Source organism: Colletotrichum abscissum (genome assembly GCF_030869225.1).
Source record: "Colletotrichum abscissum strain IMI 504890 chromosome Unknown Scaffold_52.1, whole genome shotgun sequence".
In the NCBI taxonomy this organism is placed as follows: domain Eukaryota; kingdom Fungi; phylum Ascomycota; class Sordariomycetes; order Glomerellales; family Glomerellaceae; genus Colletotrichum; species Colletotrichum abscissum.
The window spans coordinates 36019-57872 of record NW_026850454.1 but is presented as its reverse complement, the minus strand read 5'-3'; the positions used below and the strand labels follow the sequence as shown (position 1 = coordinate 57872).

General features: G+C 53.5%; 7 protein-coding genes across 7 annotated transcripts; 5 read left to right on the top strand and 2 right to left on the bottom strand.

Annotated features, from left to right (window-relative positions):
- CABS01_14234 (uncharacterized protein) lies at positions 1–1811 on the top strand (the record flags this gene model as incomplete). Its single annotated transcript, XM_060547574.1, has 4 exons — positions 1–406; positions 468–580; positions 664–1484; positions 1541–1811. The coding sequence occupies 4 exons, from the start codon at positions 1–3 to the stop codon at positions 1809–1811; spliced, it is 1611 nt and encodes a 536-aa protein (XP_060393473.1).
- Positions 1812–3375: 1564 nt separating this feature from the next.
- Positions 3376–8865, bottom strand: CABS01_14233 (endosomal peripheral membrane protein; the record flags this gene model as incomplete). Its single annotated transcript, XM_060547573.1, has 6 exons — positions 3376–5478; positions 5527–8028; positions 8078–8166; positions 8217–8597; positions 8665–8731; positions 8788–8865. The coding sequence occupies 6 exons, from the start codon at positions 8863–8865 to the stop codon at positions 3376–3378; spliced, it is 5220 nt and encodes a 1739-aa protein (XP_060393472.1).
- A 689-nt stretch (positions 8866–9554) lies between these two features.
- CABS01_14232 (ubiquitin-conjugating enzyme) lies at positions 9555–10200 on the top strand (the record flags this gene model as incomplete). The annotated part of the gene is made up of 4 exons (XM_060547572.1): positions 9555–9627; positions 9712–9791; positions 9860–10065; positions 10140–10200. 4 exons carry the CDS (start codon positions 9555–9557, stop codon positions 10198–10200), a joined length of 420 nt encoding a protein of 139 aa, XP_060393471.1.
- Positions 10201–11070: 870 nt separating this feature from the next.
- On the top strand, positions 11071–12300 carry CABS01_14231 (SPFH domain/Band 7 family protein; the record flags this gene model as incomplete). The annotated part of the gene is made up of 2 exons (XM_060547571.1): positions 11071–11483; positions 11541–12300. The coding sequence occupies 2 exons, from the start codon at positions 11071–11073 to the stop codon at positions 12298–12300; spliced, it is 1173 nt and encodes a 390-aa protein (XP_060393470.1).
- A 2238-nt stretch (positions 12301–14538) lies between these two features.
- CABS01_14230 (uncharacterized protein) lies at positions 14539–14772 on the bottom strand (the record flags this gene model as incomplete). The annotated part of the gene is made up of 1 exon (XM_060547570.1): positions 14539–14772. The coding sequence occupies one exon, from the start codon at positions 14770–14772 to the stop codon at positions 14539–14541; it is 234 nt and encodes a 77-aa protein (XP_060393469.1).
- Positions 14773–15168: 396 nt separating this feature from the next.
- Positions 15169–15393, top strand: CABS01_14229 (uncharacterized protein; the record flags this gene model as incomplete). The annotated part of the gene is made up of 1 exon (XM_060547569.1): positions 15169–15393. One exon carries the CDS (start codon positions 15169–15171, stop codon positions 15391–15393), a length of 225 nt encoding a protein of 74 aa, XP_060393468.1.
- A 3139-nt stretch (positions 15394–18532) lies between these two features.
- On the top strand, positions 18533–19120 carry CABS01_14228 (uncharacterized protein; the record flags this gene model as incomplete). The annotated part of the gene is made up of 1 exon (XM_060547568.1): positions 18533–19120. One exon carries the CDS (start codon positions 18533–18535, stop codon positions 19118–19120), a length of 588 nt encoding a protein of 195 aa, XP_060393467.1.
- Between the last annotated feature and the right edge of the window lie 2734 nt (positions 19121–21854).

Genomic DNA, 21854 nt, shown 5'->3' with positions numbered 1-21854 from the left:
ATGGTGAAAAAGGCCGTCATGTCCCGGCAAGTGGCCGACAACGTTGGCATCGCGCAGGCCGAGGCCCCGCGATTCGAGAAGGTGTACTGGCTGAGAGAGCCCCATCTTCGCAAGCTATACTTCTCGACCATCTTCCTCATGGTCGCTTCAGCCACCACCGGCTACGATGGCATGCTCGTCAACACTTCTCAGCAGATGTCACGATGGAAGGACTACTTTGGCGACGGCGTCTCCGACAACAACAAGCTCGGTATCCTCATCAACATGTTCAATATTGGTTCCATTGTTTCGTACTTCATCACACCATACGTGGCAGACAACTTTGGACGTAAGATTGCCATTGTCAGCGGTTGTTGCTTCATGATCGTCGGCGGTGCCGTCACGGCGTTCTGCAACGGCTGGGGAAGTAAGTCAAACGCTCTTGCTCTTCCTGAGTGGTTGAAGTATGAGACTAACTGTCATTCTAGTGTACATCGGCGGTCGGTTCATTCTGGGTTTCGGCAACTCACTTGCTCAGATGGCGTCCCCCTTGCTGCTGACCGAGATCTGCCACCCTCAACACCGTGGTCCCGTCACTGCTGTAGGTTTTCTCTGCGACCCAACCCCAAACACCATACGTGAGCCTTTTGCAAAGTTGGAGCAAGATCTGACTTGAGGTAACAGATTTACAACTGTCTTTGGAACCTGGGTGCCCTAATCGTCGCCTCCATCGGCTGGGGAACCTCATATGTGAACAACGACTGGTGCTGGCGATCCATCACCTTCATTCAGATTGTCCCCTCCGTCATCCAGCTCATCGGCATCTGGTGGGTTCCTGAGTCGCCGCGTTACCTCATCAACAAGGACCGCTCCGAGGAAGCTCTCGCCGTCTTGGCCAAGCACCATGCTGGCGGCGACTTGAACAATGCCACCGTTCAATTCGAATTCCGCGAGATGAAGGAAACCATTCTGATGGAGAGAAACGCCGACAAGACGACCAGTTACGTCGACTTCCTCAAGACCAAGGGAAACCGCTGGCGTCTGGCAATTATCATTTCCCTCGGTATCATCTCCCAGTACTCTGGAAACGCCCTCTTCTCCAACTACATGGACGCCATCTACGAGGGTGCCGGCATCACCGAGCAGAACCAGAAGCTCGCCATCTCGACCGGAAAGTCCATTCTCGATCTTTCATGCTCCATCGGTGCCGCCTTGACCGTCGACTATTTTGGACGTCGCCCACTGTTCCTGACTGCCATCAGCGGTATGGTCGCATCATTCGTGTGCTGGACCATCACCGGTGCCGTTTTTGAGAACTCCGGCAACACGAACCAGGGCTCTGGGTACGCCCAGCTCGTCTTCATCTGGATCTTTGGTATCTTCTACGACATTGGTTTCTCCGGACTGCTCATTGCCTACGGTCTTGAGGTCTTGCCTTTCCACCTCCGTGCCAAGGGCATGATGATCATGAACATTACCGTCCAGGCCATCCTCGCCATTGGAAAGTACGTTGCATCCATCCCCCATGTGTATTGAATGACCCAGCTAACCACATCATCAGCCAAACCAACAAGGTCGCATGGGACAAGCTCCCCAACCACTGGAACTTTATGTTGTTCTACACCCTCTGGGACTTCTGCGAGCTCGTCTTTGTCTACTTCTTCTACGTCGAGACCAAGGGCCCCACCTTGGAGGAGATTTCCAAGATCTTTGACGGTGACGACGCTGTCGCGCACGTCGACCTCACCCAGGTCGAGAAGGAGATTGATGCCAACATCCACGAGGAGGATATCAATACCCGCGCCGCGCACAGCGAGAAGACGGCTGCCTGAAATGTTCGATCTCTTACGCAGCGACCGACAAGAAACGGAAGAAAATCGAAGAAAAAACATGCATCCTTTTGTATTGCAGTTCGGATAGGTCTAGCCGGGCTAGGTGGTGGACATAATACGGGTTCAGCATCGGCTGGGCTCAGGAATTTGGGGTTGTTCATGATACCAGAGGCATCGCGACACAAGACACGCTCATTGTCCTGCTATGGATGGAAGGTGGCTTGCCGAGTGGTGCCTTGTCAATTACTCTCGTTAGTTACAAGTAGGCTATACACGACCCGTAGCGCACTCCCCCGTGGAGTCTCTGCGGTAATCTGAAGCCATCAGCAACTGTAATCTCCTCTCTTTCCGCGGCGGATTGCCAACGCCTGGAAAAAGCCAATTCCCCCTCAAGCTTTTGCTACGGTCTTGGCCGGGTCCTCCTCCGTCCCTCGGGAGACTAAACCCTATATTCCCCCCCGGATTTCCTAATGGAGGTTGAGAAAGCGCTAGTGCCGGCATCCACATATCCACATAGCACGAGGTCTCTAGATACGAGAGGGGAATTGGTGGGAATTTCTTTGGGAGAGAAAAAGCAGGGGGTTGTTCTTTGTCCTGCAGGCGTCGTTTACTTGGCGTTGGAGGTAGACAGGTTTGCAAAGACGGGGGGAGACCTCGGGAGTGGGAATGAGGGGGTGGGGAGAGAGGACGGGCCGTGGAACCGGTAGGATTCGGCCCCCTCGTATGCGGGGGAGGAGCAGACGGCTTGGGATGCTTATGCGGGTTTGAAAATATGGCTTTTGGGGGTCTGATTTTCGTTTGCTTCCTTTTGTCCCTCTTGGGTTGAGATTGTGGTGTGTGTAGTAGAGATGCAGCCTAGGGAGCGGTGAATGAATCCATGCATTGAATTGTCTTTGTCAAAGGCTTGAGAACATCATGAGGTTCTCGTCTCTGGCCTTTCTCAGCCGGAATTGTGGGATAAATGTAAGAGAATTCAGTCTACCCGTGTCGCTTGAAGATGGAGGAACTCAAGCGTCGGCTGCCTTGGGAAATATGATAAGCGGGTGTGATGGTCTGACATGCTTCGGAGACTGGGATGAGATGCGTTGGTAAGGGGCGCCGGAGGAGGGGTTCCTTATTTCATTGTTTGTGGTGTTTTTTGCTTATTCCTCTTGTCCTTGGTTCGCTTGACTGGCAGCCTGCACGTGTGCCCAGCATTCGTGTAACCTCTGGCAACGGTACGCTTGTCAGGGGCGTGACTTACCTCTTGTATGCCATTATGCCGTACGATGGCTACGGACCTTTTGCTTCGGTTGTTTTTACAATGTTTGTGACGATATTATCCTTGAACCGCAGGCCGATGGCGCGTGGCGTACCGAAGAAAATACGATGGTAATATTGAACTGCATTCATTATTGGCACTGAAATGACGAGTGATAACAATGCTCTATGAACCGCTAAAGCACAGAATTCCAGTAATATCCCCTGGTACAATAACATCTACAACGTGCTAGTCATGCCTGTCTAATAGGTAAAGTAGGTAATGATACATTGGAAACAGAGCAGCTGTTCACGGATGATGCCTTTAAAGCCCTAGCTCACCGCCAACAACCTCAAGAGCCTCCACGCAGAGCTTCAACACCGCCTCGTCTCCAGAAGAGCCCGCTACCTGCACAGCGCTGACGAGGAGGGGATACAGCCGCAGCAGATGTTTCCTTCCCTCACTATCGACGTTGGGCGTGCTGGGGATGGCATCCGACTCGGACGTCAAATCGACCAGCTGCCGGAGCACGCGCAGCAGCTCCTTTCGCTGCGAAAGCGGCTGCGGCATGCGGCCTCGCAGGGGCTGGTCGGCAATGTACGCCCGAACGGTCAGCGCTGCGCGGAGGATGAGAAAGGGCGCGACGGTACGCGCGATGCGGATGTGCAGGGCCTGCGGCGCCTCCGAGAGGTGCGAGGTCGCGGAGCGCGGAGGGGGGAACGCGGGTGTTGGCGGTTGCACGACAATACGCAGGCTCTCAACGTCGTATGTTGATACAAGAGAGAAGAGCTCGTCGACGCAAACGTAGGCCATACGGTCGCGGCGGGTCGGGAGCGGGTCCACGGTGCGACCGGTGCGTTTTTTGTAGAGTGCTGTGAGGCCGTTGGCGCCGTCGCTGCTGGAGCCGAAGAGGAGGGAGGACTCGGTCGGCGAGGGGTCGTGGATGATAGAGGTCCGGAAGAGGCTTTCGGCGTAGGCTTTGCGTGTCTTGTCTGGAATCGCCTCGGCTCCTAGGGATGGGATGATGAGTTCGCGAAGTTTGTGGAATGATGCAATGTCAAAGGATTCGTCGTCCGAGAGGTCTGCTGATGAGGGCGCAGCGTTGGTGTCTGCGCTTACAATACCGTCGGCGATTCCGATAATCATCTGCCACATGTCCTGGAGTGTCGAGCGGGGGATTTCGAGGGCGCGGACCTGAGGCAGTGTGGCTTCCAAGATGGCGAGAATCGAGTTGGTCGCGAGACGCCATGGCTGGGCTGACTTGGTGACAATGGGGAAGCCATATTTGAGGACAACGGGCTTGGAGAGCGCCGAGAGGGCCGAGGAGAAAGCCTCGCTAGCGTAAATATCTACGTCGGATGCGTTGCGAAGGATAAGAGTTTGCAGGATGGACATGCTGGCTTTCGACATGGCCACATATGTTCTCCGCTGCGTTGCGCTCTGCGCCTTGAGGGCTTCGTCGCTGAAGGCTAGGCGGACGAACTCCGCCACCTGGGAGATCATGGCTGAGGGCACGCCAGCGAGGTCTGTTCGCACCATCTTGATGGCTTCCATGACTTGATTCTGCAGCGGCGTGGCATACTCAATGTCGTTCACGTAGGCTCCGACTGTGGCTTGTTGCAGGGCTTCGCGGAAGAGGGTCAACATTTGGCGGACACGATCAACTGTAAGGTCTTGCTGGACGAGTTGGTACACATCGTGGAAAGCCGCAACGTAGGCAATCAAGCAATTTTGGTTGTCTACCTTCTTGCCGTCCTCTTCATCTAGAGAGACGGGCGTACCCCGAGACCACAGCTCCCATGCCGCGTTGACAGTGTTTGTGTCAAAAATGGGTCTGCCGGGATCGTAGTCGAGCTTGATGACCTTGCCGAGTGCTTTGTACGTGGCCGTGTTGATTGTGAGCACCTTAAAATCGAGTAAAGTAGCAAAGTGACCAAGAAGCTCTTGCCACAGGGCATTAAATGAGGAATGCGTGGATAGTGTCTCCATGTAGGTCGTAAGGAGCTCGGAAATACCGGTCAAGACAACGGATGCTGTCTCGTGCCACTCTTTGCGGTCTTGCAGGGTGGTACTGTCGGTTGCGGCGGCCTTGAGTTCTTCCTCTATCGATGAAAGAAGCTTGAAAACCACAGACTTGACGCAGGTGGACCATGCCTCTGGGCTCAACTTATCGCCATACGCGTCAAAGATTCTCAACAAGGTCTGAATCGCGCTATTGCGTAGCTCAAGTCGTTCATCGGCTGTCACGGTCGTGAGTCTCAACAGCAACAGCATCCAAAGAGCGGCGTCTGAGGCGATGTGTTCCGAATTTGCAGCCAAGGCTGCCAGATCAGATATACTTGAGCCCTGCATCAGGTCGGCCGTGACGGGAAGGGTCTCAGTCTTGCCGGAAAGGAAATCTGACAGGACCCAGAAAAACGTGACAGTCTACAAAATGTTAGCTTGGTCCAAAGAACTTGACGCTTTGCAACGTACCGTTAATGCAATATTGAGGTCATCATCTTGTGAGCAAAATTTGTAAAGGGTATCGACAAGGATGAGAAAGCAGGAATTCGGCAAAGACGCTAGGAAGTCGGAGCAGATGAGTTGAAGAGAATTGAAAGAAGACCGGACAAGCTTCGCTGATCTGGTCATGAGAACGTTCGTCTGGGAGCCCCGACGTTCTCCAAGGGCGAACTTTTTGTTGATGAAGATGGAGCCGATAATCTCAAAAGCAATCTCCCATCCGCTAACGAGTGTCTCGCCACAGTTTTCAAGCAGGTTCTTCAGTCCTTCTAGGATAACCTTGTGGATTTCGACGTCGGTGCTATGACTGGCGACGGTGACCTCCCTATCTTCTTGCTGCAGAGGCAAGAGTGCATCGCGGAGAGCCTCGAGGAGAAGCAACTGAACTTGACCGCATTGCTCACGCTCCATTGTGGCCGCAATGTTGGCTGCGTCAAGAGCCAGTCTGACGAGAATTTCTGCCGCTCGCAGCCTTACGGAAGCGTTCATTGAAGACGCATTGATGATATGGATCAATTCAAAAGTCAGAGGGGTCCATCCCGATATGTCTGGAGAGTAAGATAGCAAGCGATCGATATTGATCGTAGCAATATCACCCAGCTTGGCCAGAGCGAAGTGGTCTTCCTGATTCGGTCCCGCAGCGGCTGCTGTAGAGACACTGAGAACACGACGGTGTTGGCCAGCTTGCGACGGCTTCATGCCTCCTGATGTAGGCGACTTTGGTTGCGCTGCAGTCTCTGTCTTCGGCTTGTCATCTTTTGCTCTTTCCAAGAGGTCGCATACCGCCTCAACGACTTGTGCAAAGGCATCATTGGGAAAGTCAATAGTGCTTTCGATCAGACGAGATGCTGCCGTCTCAACAGCGCGGACTTCACTGCTAAAGTTGGAGAGTAGTGCATTTGCCTCGCCCTCTGCATGCTGGTCTGTTCCCTTCGTTGCGAGTGGCGTTCGGCCAGGAGTCTTACTCGTGGAGAACAGTACGAAATCGGCCTGCTGCAAGGTTTCCAGAATGATACGCCATGAAGAACCAAGAGTCGGACCAAGAGCAATGCCAAGGTTAAGGAGCGCTCGCAGACATAGTAGATTACGAGTGTTGAGCGTCATCTGGCTTCCCTCAAGGCCTTGCTGTCGACCTCTGTCAGCGACGGGCGAGGCTTGGGTGACAAGACTATCGACACTTAGTAGTCCTCGTGCGTTGCTCAGAATGCTGTTGGGCGCTTCTGTGGTGGGTGTGGGTGTTGTTGGTCGAGCTGGCCCAGCATTCAGGCATGCCGTGAACACATTCGGTGGCACTGCCGCCTTGCCCAGCGTCGTCAAGAATGCGTCTCTTGGGGTAGACAGCTGAAGCAAGCCGGCGACATGCGCAAACTTTTGGAATGCCCTCACCAGACTGTGGTAGTATTCAGAGTCCATAGCAGCATAGAGGAACGTAGAACAGGTAGCAAGGATGGCAGGCCAGCATTCCTCAATGATGGCGGCGCAAATTTTGACTTCTTTATGCATGGGATGATCCTCCAAAGCAAGAGGGTTGAGCGGGACGGGGTTCTTCTTGAATGATGCTGCTCGTTCCAACGCAGCTCGTGACCCGTCTGTATCATCTTGTGCAGGTGCCGGTGAGTCACGGCCAACTTCCTGCTTCCCGCTCTTCTTGCGATTGCGGTTATCCCCCGGGACGGTGAGGGGAAGGATGAACTTGGCAAGGCCTTCAGAGAGCGATCCTATGCAAGACAAAGTCAAGCTGTAGATGTAAGAATCCGGAATAGATGGTGCCTCGGTCTTGTCGAGCTGGTCGATGCAAGGGACCCGGACGCTACTCCACTGCGTGCTAATGCCCACATTGGAGCCGTCTGCGCTGACGGAGCCGCTGATAATACCCGTGACGCCGCTGGCCTCGAGCATGGCTTGATCGGTTGATGATGCGATGCTAGCATAAGGGTTCATAACCGGGATTGTTGATTGGTGTCCAAGACCAATAACAGACGGTTTCTCGGTGCTAAGCCGCACAAAGGTGGCGGTCAAGTGTTTGAGGACATCCTTCTCGCCTTCTTTGGCATCGTAGTTGACGAAGATCCGTCTGATCAAGGCGTGCTCTGAGAAGATACCTCGGAACACTTCTAAACACAGTGCTCTCTTCCATGTCGCCGTGTCCTGGTCCAGTAGATGCGTCAGGATATCAAGTGCATCTCCGCTTTCGGTTGGGAGAATGTTGATATGGCGTCGGAGGAGGGTGTACAGAATCCGAACCAGCCTGACGGACGTAGCAAAGTTTGGCTTTCCTTTCAGCGCGCTAGTGATGAATGGCATGACCCGAATCTGTAGGATGTGTGCTTGTTCTTTGTGGGTAGAAAAGACGGCGGCGTGGTTGGTAAGAACCGACTCTATCAGTTCCAGTCCGAATGTTTGTGGCAGACCGGAGAATCTCAGGTACTCGGGGCGCTGGTTTTCCGTCATGAGGCATAAGTCGTTGAATATCTAAGCAGATGTAAGTGACGGAACTTAGAAGTAGGCAGACGCGGCTTACCCTGTACGCATCCAGCGCCGCAGCGCGCAGCTCAACTGTGCCCTCACCGGACGGCGCCTCGCCAGCGGGAGGGCCACTGGAAGCCGTTTCTATGCACGGTCAGCAGATATACTTGGTGCCAGAAAGACCCAAGACTGACTATCTTCGGCAACGACCTTGTCAAACACAGACACGACGAGCTGTTGTAAGGTTGCCGCAGAGGTGTTGTTGACGATAGCATTTTTGCTGGACTGCAGTATGAAGCAGATGTTCAAAGCGGTGATGAGAAGGTCGCCTTTGAGATCAGTGGCATAATTTTGCAATAATGACGGCAAAGCCTGGAGGATTTTGAGTTGAACGTCGAGACCAGCCGAGGTTGCCTCTCTCAGAGCTTCGAGGACCTGGTTCAACTTCCCCCTGGGAAGAGCACGGGCGACGATGAGCCTCTGGAGGCATACAATGGCGATTCCAGTAAATTTTGCATTCTTGGTGCCACATGCGATGATGAAGGGATTCACAAAGTTGGGTCTCTGGGCAAGCTCTGTATCGAGAGGTCAGTCATGGATCCATAGCTACCTAGGAGGGGATCGACAGGGGGTGATACACACCGTTGGCAGCTTGAGCTTCATTAGCTCCTCTAAGCGCTTTGAGTTCCTCGAGAGACTTTTCAGCAGCCTTGTCCATACATGATTAGCATTGAGTCTTAGTTATTCGGAGAATCAAGTGCACACCTGTCGGAGGTCATTGTGTTTCCGTTTGCTCTCTTGGATGAGGTTGGTTAGCTCCGTGGCCAGGAGCTGGGTCGTCATTGTGTCACAGGTGGCCTCTCGGGCAGTCCATCATCGACCTTGGGACGGAACTCAGTGAACTGAAGAAACACACGCAACTAAAACAGACTGTGAAGTGTTACAAGACCGTGTCCTGTCGAAGATTGTCGAGTTGATTTCGAGTTGATGGGGATGCACAGGGCAAGTTAAGGTAGGGAGCTTCCGTTTGGACAGCTGCAACTGCTCTCTGCGCCTGGCAGCTCATCCACAGCTCCCGATTGAGGTGAGCTGTCCACCTTGAATGATGACTAAGGCATCTCGCATAAAGGTATCCACACCGCTTGATCGGCAGAAATGCCCAAAGTGGTTCACCGCCTTTACTGCCCCGCGCTGCCTTTGGGCTCGGCTAGCATAGGTAGCTTCTGGCTAGACAGTGACACTTGCGCCGTCTCCCCAGCGCCTTCAGGCACAAGCCCGCTTGATTACACTGGTGGTCCCTTCTGTAAGGTTCCCACTGCGACCCGCCACTGGGTCCATCAGATAACCCCCACCAGGTGCCTACCTCACGTTTAGGTAAGGAACTAAGATCCGGGCCGCATTGCAGTCCCCCGTCGGCCTTCCTCCCACTTCGTAACCCCTCCAACTCTGAACATCTACATTGCGGTATCTACCAGTCGCCCTTTCACAACCACACCGAACCCAAGCCTCGCGATACCCACACACGACTCAACATGGGCGCAAAGGTTCCACGCAACTTCCGCCTCCTTGAGGAGCTTGAGAAGGGCGAGAAGGGTCTCGGAGCAGGTACTAGAGCCCCTCCCCTCTGATGCAACACCAAGCAATCTGCCCCGCGCATCTCGCAGTTCTGACTGACTCTTTCCATTGTAGAGGCCTGCTCCTACGGTCTGAACGATGCCGAGGACCTCTTGATGTCCGACTGGAACGGAACCATTCTCGGACCCCCTCACGTTAGTACCTCCTTTGTGCTCACCAACCCCCATCGAGGTGTTGCGCATCACTGACCGGTCCTTTGTAGAGCGTCCACGAGAACAGAATCTACTCCCTCAAGATGCACTGTGGTCCCAACTACCCTGACGAGCCTCCCACGATACAATTTGTGAGCCAGGTCAACCTGCCCTGCGTCAACTCCCGCAATGGCGTCGTCGACCCCAGACAGCTCCCTTGCCTGGCCAACTGGAAGAGAGACAACACCATGGAGACCATTCTCATTGAGCTTAGAAGGTACGTTGGGGAGGTAGATCTGGGTGCACGCTGAAGTGCAGCTATTCAGGCAAGGCTAACGTTCATTTTCCCAGGTACATGGCGGCTCCTGCGAACAAGAAGATCCCCCAGCCTCCCGAAGGTTCTACATACTAGTAGTGGCCTATGTGCATGATTCTCCACGATTCGCGAAAGAGGGTTTGGCTGGGTAGGTCGGGCTGATTATCGGTACACATGGCATGGGTAGTATGGCTCAATGATTATGACTTTCTTCACACCCAAAGTCCTCTCTGCTCATTATGCTGTGCTGTGAAGGAAGGCAATGTGTCTTTGTGCTTTGAGGCTCTGGATAGAGTGAGACGGAAGAGGATACCATCAACAGCATGCACCTCTGCGGCCACGAGACTCAGATCTATACTGGGCGCCACTCTCCAGGCTCCCTCTGCTGATTCTATACCGGCTTGCTATCCTCTGAGACCAATCGCAGTCTTTCAGATGAGGACTCAGACTGGGTTTCGTATCATGTTTTGATCCGGTAAGGTGGTAATGGATGCAATGACTGATCATCTTAGGGACTGCCATGATGCTGAATGTTTTGAGATCCAAGTTTCATGACTAGCCAACATCAATAGGGTTGTGATCCAATGCAAAAAATCAGAGTATGCGGGCTTCATATTCGTTGCGAACAGATGTGCCGTCTGGTCTCCAAGCTGACAATGCAAGACCTCGTCCATGTCTAGGATGTCCTGTCCTGGATCCTGGATGCCCATGGCATAGCACCACGGAATGAAAGCATCAGAGCCCGGTGGGCCTCGGCCGATGCCGTCGGCTAATTATCGGTAGGCAGAGGCAGCTGCAACTTCCGTCATCCATGGACTTTTTTTGCCCCGGTCAAACGACGGAGACCCACAGATCCTCTTTGGCCTTAGTTGATGATGACCCGCGATAGAGCTGTTCTGGAGCTCGCAACCTCGATTTGATCCACGCATCTTCTCGATCTACGTCAATGCCGCAGCAGCAACAGACATGGCTTCGGCGGTAACAAAAGCCGCACTCTCCGCGCCGCTGAGACGGGCTCTCGTCCAGTCCCAGTCGCGCGGCTTCCAGACCACCACAAAGAGCCTGCTTCCATCAGCGTTCGGCTCCAGCTCCAGTATCCCGCCCTCCTACTTCCAGAGGTCGTCCCTCCCCGCCAACACCGTCATCCGCTTCGTTCCGCAACAGACGGCATGGATCGTTGAGCGCATGGGAAAGTTCAACCGCATCCTCGAACCCGGTCTGGCCATCCTCGTCCCCTTTATCGACCGCATCTCCTACGTCAAGTCACTCAAGGAAAATGCACTCGAGATCCCCAGTCAAAGCGCCATTACCGCCGACAACGTCACCCTCGAACTCGATGGCGTCCTCTACACCCGCGTCTTTGACGCCTACAAGGCCAGGTTTGTCAACACACCCCTCGACGGTATCGTAGTAGAATTCTAACAGTGTACCCCAAGCTACGGAGTCGAAGATGCCGAATACGCCATCTCCCAGCTGGCGCAAACCACGATGCGATCCGAAATCGGCCAGCTGACCCTCGACCACGTCCTCAAGGAGCGCGCCGCCCTCAACACAAACATCACCGCCGCCATCAACGAAGCCGCCCAGGCCTGGGGCGTCACCTGCCTCCGTTACGAGATCCGAGACATCCACGCCCCCGCCGGCGTCGTCGAAGCCATGCACCGCCAGGTCACCGCCGAGCGCTCGAAGCGCGCCGAGATTCTCGACTCTGAGGGTCAGAGGCAGTCGGCCATCAACATCGCCGAGGGTAAGAAGCAGAGCGTCATTCTGGCGTCCGAGGCCTTGCGCGCCGAGCAGATTAACAGGGCGTCTGGTGAGGCCGAGGCCATCCTCATGAAGGCCAAGGCTACCGCCGCTGGTATCGAGGCCGTCTCTAAGAGCATTGCCGATGGCGAGGATGCGGCACAAGGCGCCATCAGCTTGTCCGTTGCCGAGAAGTACGTTGACGCGTTTGGCAAGCTGGCCAAGGAGAGCACGGCTGTCGTAGTCCCCGGAAACGTGGGAGACATCTCGAGCATGATTGCCACCGGCCTGAGCGTGTACGGCAAGGTTGGACAGGCACAGGCCAGGACGATGGCGAAGCAGCTGGTCGGCAACGAATCGGCGGAGGAGTCTGGCGAGGGAGCGTCCGGGGAACCCAAGCAGCTGAAGGATTCGGTGCTTGAGAGCTTCGACCAGGCGGCGGGACAGAAATGATTACTTGGAGAGAGTACGGAGCCGGCGTTGATGGACAGACACACACAAGATAGGAGACTCGCCGGGTGTCACATTATGTACTAGTACTACCCACTCAATCAAAAGACGGGCGAGGAAAATGCCCATGCATATCATAGGTTAAAATTGACTTGATCAAATCTCCCATTGAAGTATTCTTTTCTACGTGAAAGGAACACGTTATATATTAAGCCTGAAGTCCACGTACCGAGAGGCTGCGAGTGCCGTCCTTGCTGCCGTTACAGCATATTCTGTCGCCTGGATACGTAGGAAGCCTTTGTCTACCACTACAAGTATATTCCCGTCACCAGCCAGCAGGCGCCCGTCTAGGTCGACGGGTCAGGTCAAACTGGTTGGGTGGTGGAATGGTTCGAGATCAACAATCAATATATTCGCCCATAGCCTTACTCGACGACAGGCTCTGAGTTCGATTCCCAGCATGAGCACCAAGAGATATAGCCACATCCGTGGTGAACTCTTTTTTTTTCTTTCCCTTTTCAACATGATATTAAAAAGGGTGAACGTGTTCAGACCTTGGCTGACCTCTTTTAATAAGGTACTTCGTGGTGGCTGGAAACGTTGCAACCTAGGAATAGAGGAAATACTTCAGATACGGCCTTGAATCATGGACCGTCTGAACAGATCAGTTACTTCGAAAAAACAACTGATACCACTGACATTACACTCAACGTGTGCTAAGTATTCCTGGCCATCGCTCGGAGGTCAACGTCGTGAGAAATGATAGTTCCATGGCTTCAGCAGGTTATAAACCCACAATCCATCAACGCCATAAATTGCGCAAGCCTGAGCTGTCTCCCTATCCCGCCGTACGGGAGGTTGCAAGTTGTTCTCCGACTGAACCAGTTGAGCTCCAACGTGCTTCACCTTTTTAAGCCGCTACCGACAATTCACATGCTTTCCGTAGTAGTGTGACTTTGATGTTGATCTTACATATATTATCAGTGTACGGTGTACAGTCCTCGGATGCAATGTTGCAGTGGGTTGACACTCCTCTAACCATTCGAGACCTCAGAAGAAAGTCGGGTAGGAAATCGAACCGGCCTTAAGTATAAGGATCAAGCATAGTGCAATATCATAGTTGAAGAAGTACAGGTATTGAATCTGACAGTCGAACAGAGTAGTGAGCCTGATGACGTCAAGTTCTAATGAAGTACTGAATCTCTCTATATGCCCGGCTGTATATGTGCGAAAATGACACCTGTAATTCTGTGCAGCCAAGTACTTCGGGAGCAAGATGCTGTTCGTAGCAGTATACAAGCAACTATCGATGTCCTAAGAGGAAGGTTGCATCTCAGCCTTTTCAGGTTCGATTGTAGACTCTTATGGGCCCTCGCATCATCTTCCTTTAAGATAGACACAGTTCTATCAGCAAGTACTTGCATCGGATGGACGCGTACCAGTGCTTATGAGATAATTTGGAGCTGCCACCCATCTCACTTCTATCACAGCTTCGAAGCCGTACCAAGAGCATGCTTGTGGTAGCATAAGGGCTCATTTTATACGTGTGCTATACATAAATGGGCTCCCTCCATGGTGAAAGGGCGAATTATGAATGCATTGAGTTGTGAGCGCATACGTCTGTTGTATAGAATTATGCTCAGTGTAGAAGACACTCTGCGGAAATGGTGAGAGGCTTCGCAAAGCATTTGATCAAGCTTTGGAGCAAGCTGCCGTAATACTTCGTCTGCGTAGCAAGTCACACCCATATTCTTACCATCAGAGTTGTAGTAGGTTGGGCATGGATCCACTTGTATTGTTGATGTAGTAAAGACTTACACAATATGAAGAAGGTTGAAAGGCGAGCGAAGAGGTAGCAACGCATCTGCGCCTCTTCCCTCTGAAGGAACCAAAAAGAAACAAGCGGAATCACGCAATCGCATATCGAAGAGGCAAAGACACGCACAGCGGACCTCGTTGGAGACGGACACGCATATCTCCTTTGATATGATACCCGCCAACAAGAAGCAAGAGAACGACCTTGCATGGTGCAGGACGCAAACCGCATATCCAATATAGCCGGACAAACACCGAATCCTCCGTATCAAAAGAAGAAAGGAAGGAGCAAAAAGAAGAAAACGCCCTTCAACATCGGCAGTCGAAAAGTCGCCCCTCGCACGGCCAACCCTTACCCCGCGAAGAACTTTTTTTCCTCCCTCACGATAGTCTCTACCCCGCCAACTGGAACACCGGCGGCGGGTCCTATCCAGCACGACGCTCAGAGTTTTCTACAAGCTCGATCTTCACAAGATGCAAGCGAGTGGGCAAAGAAGGGCCGTCCACCGGCCGCCGGGTCGTGCGGGCCTTGCCCTCTCCAACTCGCTTTAGGCTGCTGTTCTTGGCTTTTCTCTTCGAGGTTTGAGTGGAAGCCCCCGGGGGGCGAAAGGCAAAGGGTGAGGGGGTCATGCCGGAAAGCGGGCGACGTCGTATCAGCATCGGCGAGATCTCCCGCGACCGAATTCACGAGTGCGGTCTCGTGCCAGTGGGGGCTGCGAAGAACGATGGATCATGGCGTATCTATTCTACGGATACATACAGGCGGGTTTGAGACCTCTGGCAAATTGGGCTTCTGCACCTTCGCTGACCTCACCAAGCTGACTAGAGCGTTACCGAACAACCTCATGATGCAGTTTGCCTGCAGCCTCGGTGCGGCACAGCACCGCGTGCTGGCGCCTTTCTTCTCAGCTGTTAGCCTGTTTCGAGATGTCAGCTCTGCATGATGGGACTTTGAGGTTTGGCGGGCGCGGCCCGCTCAAACTTTGGGAGGGATTTGCCGTGGTAGGGTTTACGAAACTTCGACAACGCGGCCGAAGCAACCGGGGACGGGCAGCAATGAACATGTTTGGCAATGGGCCGTGGGAAAGGGGAGGGGGCATACCCGACTCGGACTCTCTCACCCAGGCCTTTGTCGGTGGAGTTTTTGGCCATCGTTACCGTACGGGACATCGACCGACGGAGGCGGCCGGATCAGGGTTCATGATGAGCGAGGAGGGCTGGTTCTGGCAGATACAAGGTCGTCTGCTTGTCAGGTCCACCGCCCAGGAAGAGTTGCTGTAACATTAGGATACCGTCTCCGGCTTCGCGAAGCGGGTCGGAGAAGGAGGAGAAGGATTTGAACAAGAAATGCTTTCAATAAGCGGCTTGCGCAAGTGGTGAACCGAGCTCCGATGATCAACCCGGCAAGGGTTTGAGCTTTTGGGGGCCTTGAAGGCACATGGGGCGGTTATCTCAACCTTCTTTGCTTTTCACGTCCTACTTCCTCTCGCAGAGATGGGCACATGCATCTTTTAGGGATGTATCATGGGAGGGGGGAGGATCATCATCTGGCATCGGGGCGGGGACTGTCAGAGAAGAAGGATGTCGGCCCTCCATGCCTAATAAAGCATGCCGATTTCGCGGCGAGATATGTCTGATCTACATTCGCGCAGCCAAGTCTAACGGGCAACAGTCAAACAGACAGAGCTGGCGTCCAATGGAGATGAGCAAGGCCTGCGAATAGTTGCAATGCTCTATTGTTCCCTCAGGCTTGAAGCAGCGCATATCGAAATTTACCTTTCGAGAATCGCGAAACAGCGATGGGCCTCCGCGTCTCCTGAAAATGGCCAAACCACCCTGATCGCCTGGTTCCGGAGCTTCGACATCCCAAGCTGGAAAGCTCTGACCGTGAGTCCACTTCTCATGCCGAATCTGGATGGAAACGGAGACGTTGTAGCATAGATATTAGGAAAACACAGACGAGCGAAGCAGGGTGACGAAACAACCTCGTAGGCACGGTGGCACGCAAAGTCACGATGGGATGGAATAGGATGGGATGGGGCTGATGGCAACCGCCTCATCCACAGCAGATCTTGGTTAGCCTTACTCTGCAGCGGGGCTGGGATCTTGGATGGATGGATCGCCGACTTTCCTCTTCTGAAAAATCATTGCGACGCTCGAGGGGGTGTGAACCGTGAGGGGGTGCTTTTGCTAGCGTAGCCAGCTTGGCAGCTGGGCTTTGCTGCTCTGCTTGGATTAAAGTGCAGGGCGATGTTGCAATCCCAATATGGATGCGAGAACATCCGTGCTGCAATGACGGGCCAAAGCTCCAGAGTGCAGTTCCTACTTCCAAGTTTAACACGAGCCTTCGTCCGAAGGAGGACGTGGTGGTGTTGAGCGAGTCAAACCGACGAGTTGTACTGGCAGCCCGGTCCGAACTCTACTCTGCAAGCTCTGCAAGTTTGTTAGAGCGATCAGTGACGAATGACGAGCCGTGTCTGTGTGTCCCCCATCATGGCGTTTGCTCGAGTGGAAAATGTTTTTTGGCGGATGTGTCATAGATCTTCCCCGAGGAGGGTGCTGGCTTCGATTCTGCCTGACCCTCTGATGTCAGGGGCCTTGTCTGGTTGCTGATCCGGATCAGCAAGTTGAATTAGACTTCGCAGCAGCAGCGTGCCGTGTACCGTCTTCGAACCTCGTCTTGTGAGACATCGCGGCGCCAGATGTCATGCGTGCCATGTTCAGGCTCCGGCGATAGACGCCAATCTATCGATCAAGGGTTCACCCGATTGAGGCGGGAGAGAGGGGCCTGGTCGAAGAATCCCGACTCAAACACAGTCACTGCATCTGTACCAAAGTTTCTATCTTGGGGGAACCGGTGGGATGGTCGTCGCTTGGGCCGTTGGATTTTGGAACTGTGGAATTCCAGTTTACCTAGGTTGATAACATGTCCCGGCGCATTGTAGCGATGACACGGGTGAGCGACAGCTTCGGCGGCAACTCATCCGATGTTTAGTATCGACAGCGACGGTAAGTGTTTGGGGGGCTCGAGTCCGACCCGGCCCAGTACCGGGGCGTCCTCGACTCTTCGGTCACCACAGGTGAGACTGAGAGTGAGGATAGCTCAGCTCACTCTGTCAGAGGGGACCCTGTCAGCCTGTTTGCTTGTCAAACTTGGGCCTGGCTTGCCTTTGCCTGGCGTGCTTGGATTGATTCTTTTTGGGACGTGCTTGGTGGATACGGAAACTGGCGATGCTGCTATTGACAGGGCCGGTCTTTAATCATGTGGTCAACCTACCCCGGCCTCTGACCGCTGCCCCCTTTCGATCGTTAATCTCACCGATGATGGACAATCGACTCAAGCGAAATGTGGTCAATGGATTCCCCTGGTCTTCAGCCCATGAGACCAAATACACCAAGACACCATTGGAAATCCTTAAGGGGGATTTGATCTGTATCCATACTCGTACGAATACAAAATGTCAAGTTTGCTCTGCGTTTGCGGATGACAGGTGCATGATCCACGGGCTCCCGTCTCTGGCATCGGATCGTTGCCCCTTTTGTTGGTACACTTTCCATACATGTAATACGCATAATTTGACAGCTGTAAACTATTGGACTGGGAACTGAACGGTGCTATTGCACGTCCCCACGGGTCCCCTAGGGGAGGATTCGTTGTGTAAATGCGTTTGACGGCTGAGGCGCTTTGGCTTCAAACATTGTATACGGAAATTCAGACACGAGTCCACAGTAGATATGACTGCGCGTCTAAGTGTGTTTCTGGGCAAAATAAAAAAAAAAATAGGTTACGTTTGTCAGAGTTTCCCTATGTACACAGTAAGTGGAAGCGAACCTGGCATGCTGGGTTGGCCCTCGCTGTGCAGCTCGTGATGGACGTGTACACGGACGCCAAGTGTCGAACGGATACATCATTGAACATGGAGTGGCAGGCTTCGGAAGTGGAGTTTGGCTTCGCCGCTTGCGTGCAGCGCCGCCGTGCTACCGTGAACATGTCGGCACAAGGTCAATCCCACTCTGTTCTACGAGAATCCTTTCGTGCCACACTGGTAGACCTCGTTGGAGTGGGTGAGGCCAAGCTGTCGCTGCCTTGAGGCTGGTGTTGTGTTGGAGCGGCATCGGTTCGTCGATGATCTATCCGTCTTAGGCAGCCGACTGTTGCACCTGATGGAAATGTTGTTTGCGCGTTTCTGCGTCTAGAGGTAGTATCGAGCAGATTGTAAAGACCCTGGTCTCCTTGCCATACTCTTGTGAAGTTGTAAAGTAGCATGTCATGATTCCCACCCAGGCCTCGCGGCTTTTTTCGCAGACCCCTTAAAGGCCTCGACATATATGAATGGAAAGATAACTTCCCGTGCCTACGACATCGTCGTCGTCGTCGTCGTAGAGAGAGGGTCTGTGAGTCGTAGACCTTACTGCCGTGATGTCCGTGTCCGTCCTAAGGCAAGTGATGGACCTGTCGAAAGCGGCGCCTAGCCCGATGAAGTTCGTCCCTCATCCAAAAAGAGGCTCGTTCGCGAAGGGGACCCGACGATATGGACCAGTCCACATGGGAACGCTCAAGTCTGGACGAAACCGGTGCTCTCGCCACCGCAAAAAGCAAATCCTTCGTTCCAACTTTACGCAGGACAGACTCAATGATCGATTTTGGTCTTTTTTCTTCTTTTCTTTACTTTGGTTCTCTCAATGTCCTTCATGTTCCTCTCATTCTACCCCAAACAGCGTCATCTCCAAGTGTTCAGTCGATACGAGTCAGGGAAGTAGCAGTGAAGGTCTCTCTGCTGCATCTCATGCGTCGCAAAACAAAGTCACAGCATCGCCTGAGTCGGTCTTAGATTGCTTGCTTTTGTCGCCTGCAGAGTCTGATGAGAACAGACGTTGGAAACGCTCGACCTCTTCCACGTTGCCTTTTTGCCCTAGTGAGCATGTACTCCGTAGGCACTGGCCGCGTCCTTGCCTCCGTCTTGAACGTGCTAGGCTCAAGCAAGTACGAGCAGTGCTTGCTCATTGATAAGATTGACTCCTTTTTGCAAGCATCTCAGCCACACCGTCCCCATCCCCAGACCATGTCGCAGTGGCAGAGCAGCAGCACGACAGCTCGAACAACGACTTCTGAAAGTGGGCGGTGGGCACGTAAGTAGCCCACTGTCCCAGTGGTCTAGCCCGCCCCTCTCTATGAGAAAAAGAAAAAAGGATATTCCAGAATACGTGGAGCATTTCGTAAGGCCCGGAACATGGGCCCAGGTTCAGTCAGGGGCGTTCCTTTCGACCACCGCATATGGATGGGCCGCCCGTCTATCTGCTGGGTTCGGAAACGGCGGGATCGTGAATTGACACCGATATTTGCGAACCGAAGGAGCCAGCGGGCTGAAATTCTGAGTTGGCAAAGCATGAGCGGGCGGCGGGTGGTGCCATGGTGCGGAACGACGCCAGCCAGACCCCGTACCCTATGGGCAGAAAGGCGCTTGCATGGCACAACAAGCTTGCCTCTATGCAAAGTTGTTGCCAACTCTGCGATGATGCATTGTCCTGCGGCCGGCCAGCTCAACTATCAGCAGCCTCCTAATGAACGGTGGGCCTCTTGTTGTTGGCTGTGGCCGCTGTCCCGCACCAGGCTGTTTCAAGACATGTCGCCCACTATACGTCCAATTCTGCTGCTTCGAGAAGGACTAATAGTGATAGCTCATCCGCATACTGGGGAATTCTGAGACAAGACCAGGACAGAAGCGGATGAGCGAAGTCACCTGCGATCCATCGGATAATGGCCCTCACAACGGCCAGAGGCGGTGTCTCTCTGTACGGAGTTGACTGCGAATTCTAGGCAGGTACTCAGTATTGGCTCTGAAATGCTCATATTCGTGGGTATGAGTGCAGCTTGTGGAGAGGCAACAAGGCTAAGGGTTATGACGGTTGATCGGGACACGAATCGCTACTGAAGCTATTGCCAACAAGTGCCGTTACTACGATGACCGGCGCGTGCAAATTTGCAACCCAGAGCTGAACTTCGCAAATTGAATGCGGCGTAAGGTCCACGGATAGACAGAGGCCCAAAGCGCTCAGCGACCGACCCTTCAGACGTCGATGAACATGATTTCATGGAATAATGACTGTTGAGCCTTGAGGTCCAGGATTTTTCTGCTGAATGGCGTCGCTGATCATCCCCGATGAGACTGTGGAAAGTATGCCCACTGCCCGTAATGGGCAAGGACTCCTCCACACTTCTTCAGGGGCCCCGGCGATGCCCTGCAGAGATCATTCATTGGAAACCTGGGAGGGCATTCACGAGTCCCTCGGTTGGCGACTGGGGGGCAGGAGACTCGAGGAGGGGCGCGGTTTCGCGCATCCACGGCCATTCAGCCCCCTGCTTGACCTTTGCTGTCAAATTGATTAAAAGAATATTAGGCGGTGATTGCGAGTGTCATCGTTGTCGTCTTCACGCTCTCGTCATCCATCCGTTTGTTTGTATCGAGCAGATGCCCCGTGCTTCCCGTGTCTCGTCCGTCCTGTTTCCGTTCCTCTCTGCCAGCTGATCCCCTTGGGTCTTTGGCCTGAGGGTTGCAACCATTGTCAGTGGTGAATCCTTAGGGGCCAGTCCGTAGTCGACTATTTGTGTACGTATAGGTATAGGCACTTCCTCCTTTGCAATATCAAAATCATGGTTCAGGGGTGTGTTTCCGCCGGCCGACAACCCCTGCCTTAGCCCCGGGTGTCGTTGTGCAGCGCGGGAGGGGACCAAGAAAGTGCCAGGCCGAGGGCCGGTCATTGGAGCCAGCACGAGGAGGTACGGATACTTGGAGGAGAGAGACGATTCTGGCGTTCGCGGTCTGTCCGACGTGCTCTTCTGCATTCCCACCGTCTCGTGTGGCTTGCAAGGATTGCGTGCGGTGGACCGCCACCATCCATGCAGAATCTGGACGGCTTCCCACCCTAATCACCTGCAAGTCAGGCAGTCCCCAGCCAAGGAGGGGAGATGTATCGAGGCGAAAAAAGGTGGATGACTTTAGAGTAAAGGGTAAGAGGGTGCGGTATGTAAGGTTCAGGTGGCCATCCAAGAGGCCGTCACGCACGTCAAAGTGCCTTGGTGCTGGGTGTGAAATTTCCAAGTTCCATTTCCCTTTTCCCCCAATATCATAATCGCTGTTCCCTCCCAACACCCACACTTTCCGAGGAAGAGGGAGGGCCCTTGGATCTGTTTTCTCTCGAGTCCTTACTCTTTTCCGCCTCATAGGTCTCATATTCGACACGTGGAGGAGCAGCCCATCCGAAGAATTAGCTTGAAAGCCGAAAGAGCCCGTCTGGCCCGGACCGATCTGGAAATTGTGCCGGTGGAGACGCAAACAGGAGTTTGGCTTATTACCCCCCTTGGTCCTGGGTGCCTTCGTATGACGGCCATCGTCCCATTTCTTTGTGTCGCCGTCGGAGTGGGAGGATCGCTCGGGAGGATTCTACTCAGCTGTGCAACCGAACCCTTACCACGAACGAAAGAAACCAACAAGAAGCTAAGCAGCAAATTGTCATCTGTGGGACAGGAAACATTGAACACCAATACCAAAATCGCATGGAGAATTATCGACCTGTCTGGCTCACCAAAACCGCATGCATCGATAGCGCGGGTTGTCAACCTGCTTTGACAAGGTAGTTCCCTCCACATCCAAATTCACGAAGCTCTACCATATGAAAATCCGCCCGGCCAAACCTACGAGCCAAAGCAGCCTTTCTACCCAATGCTCTTTGCTGCTCTTGGC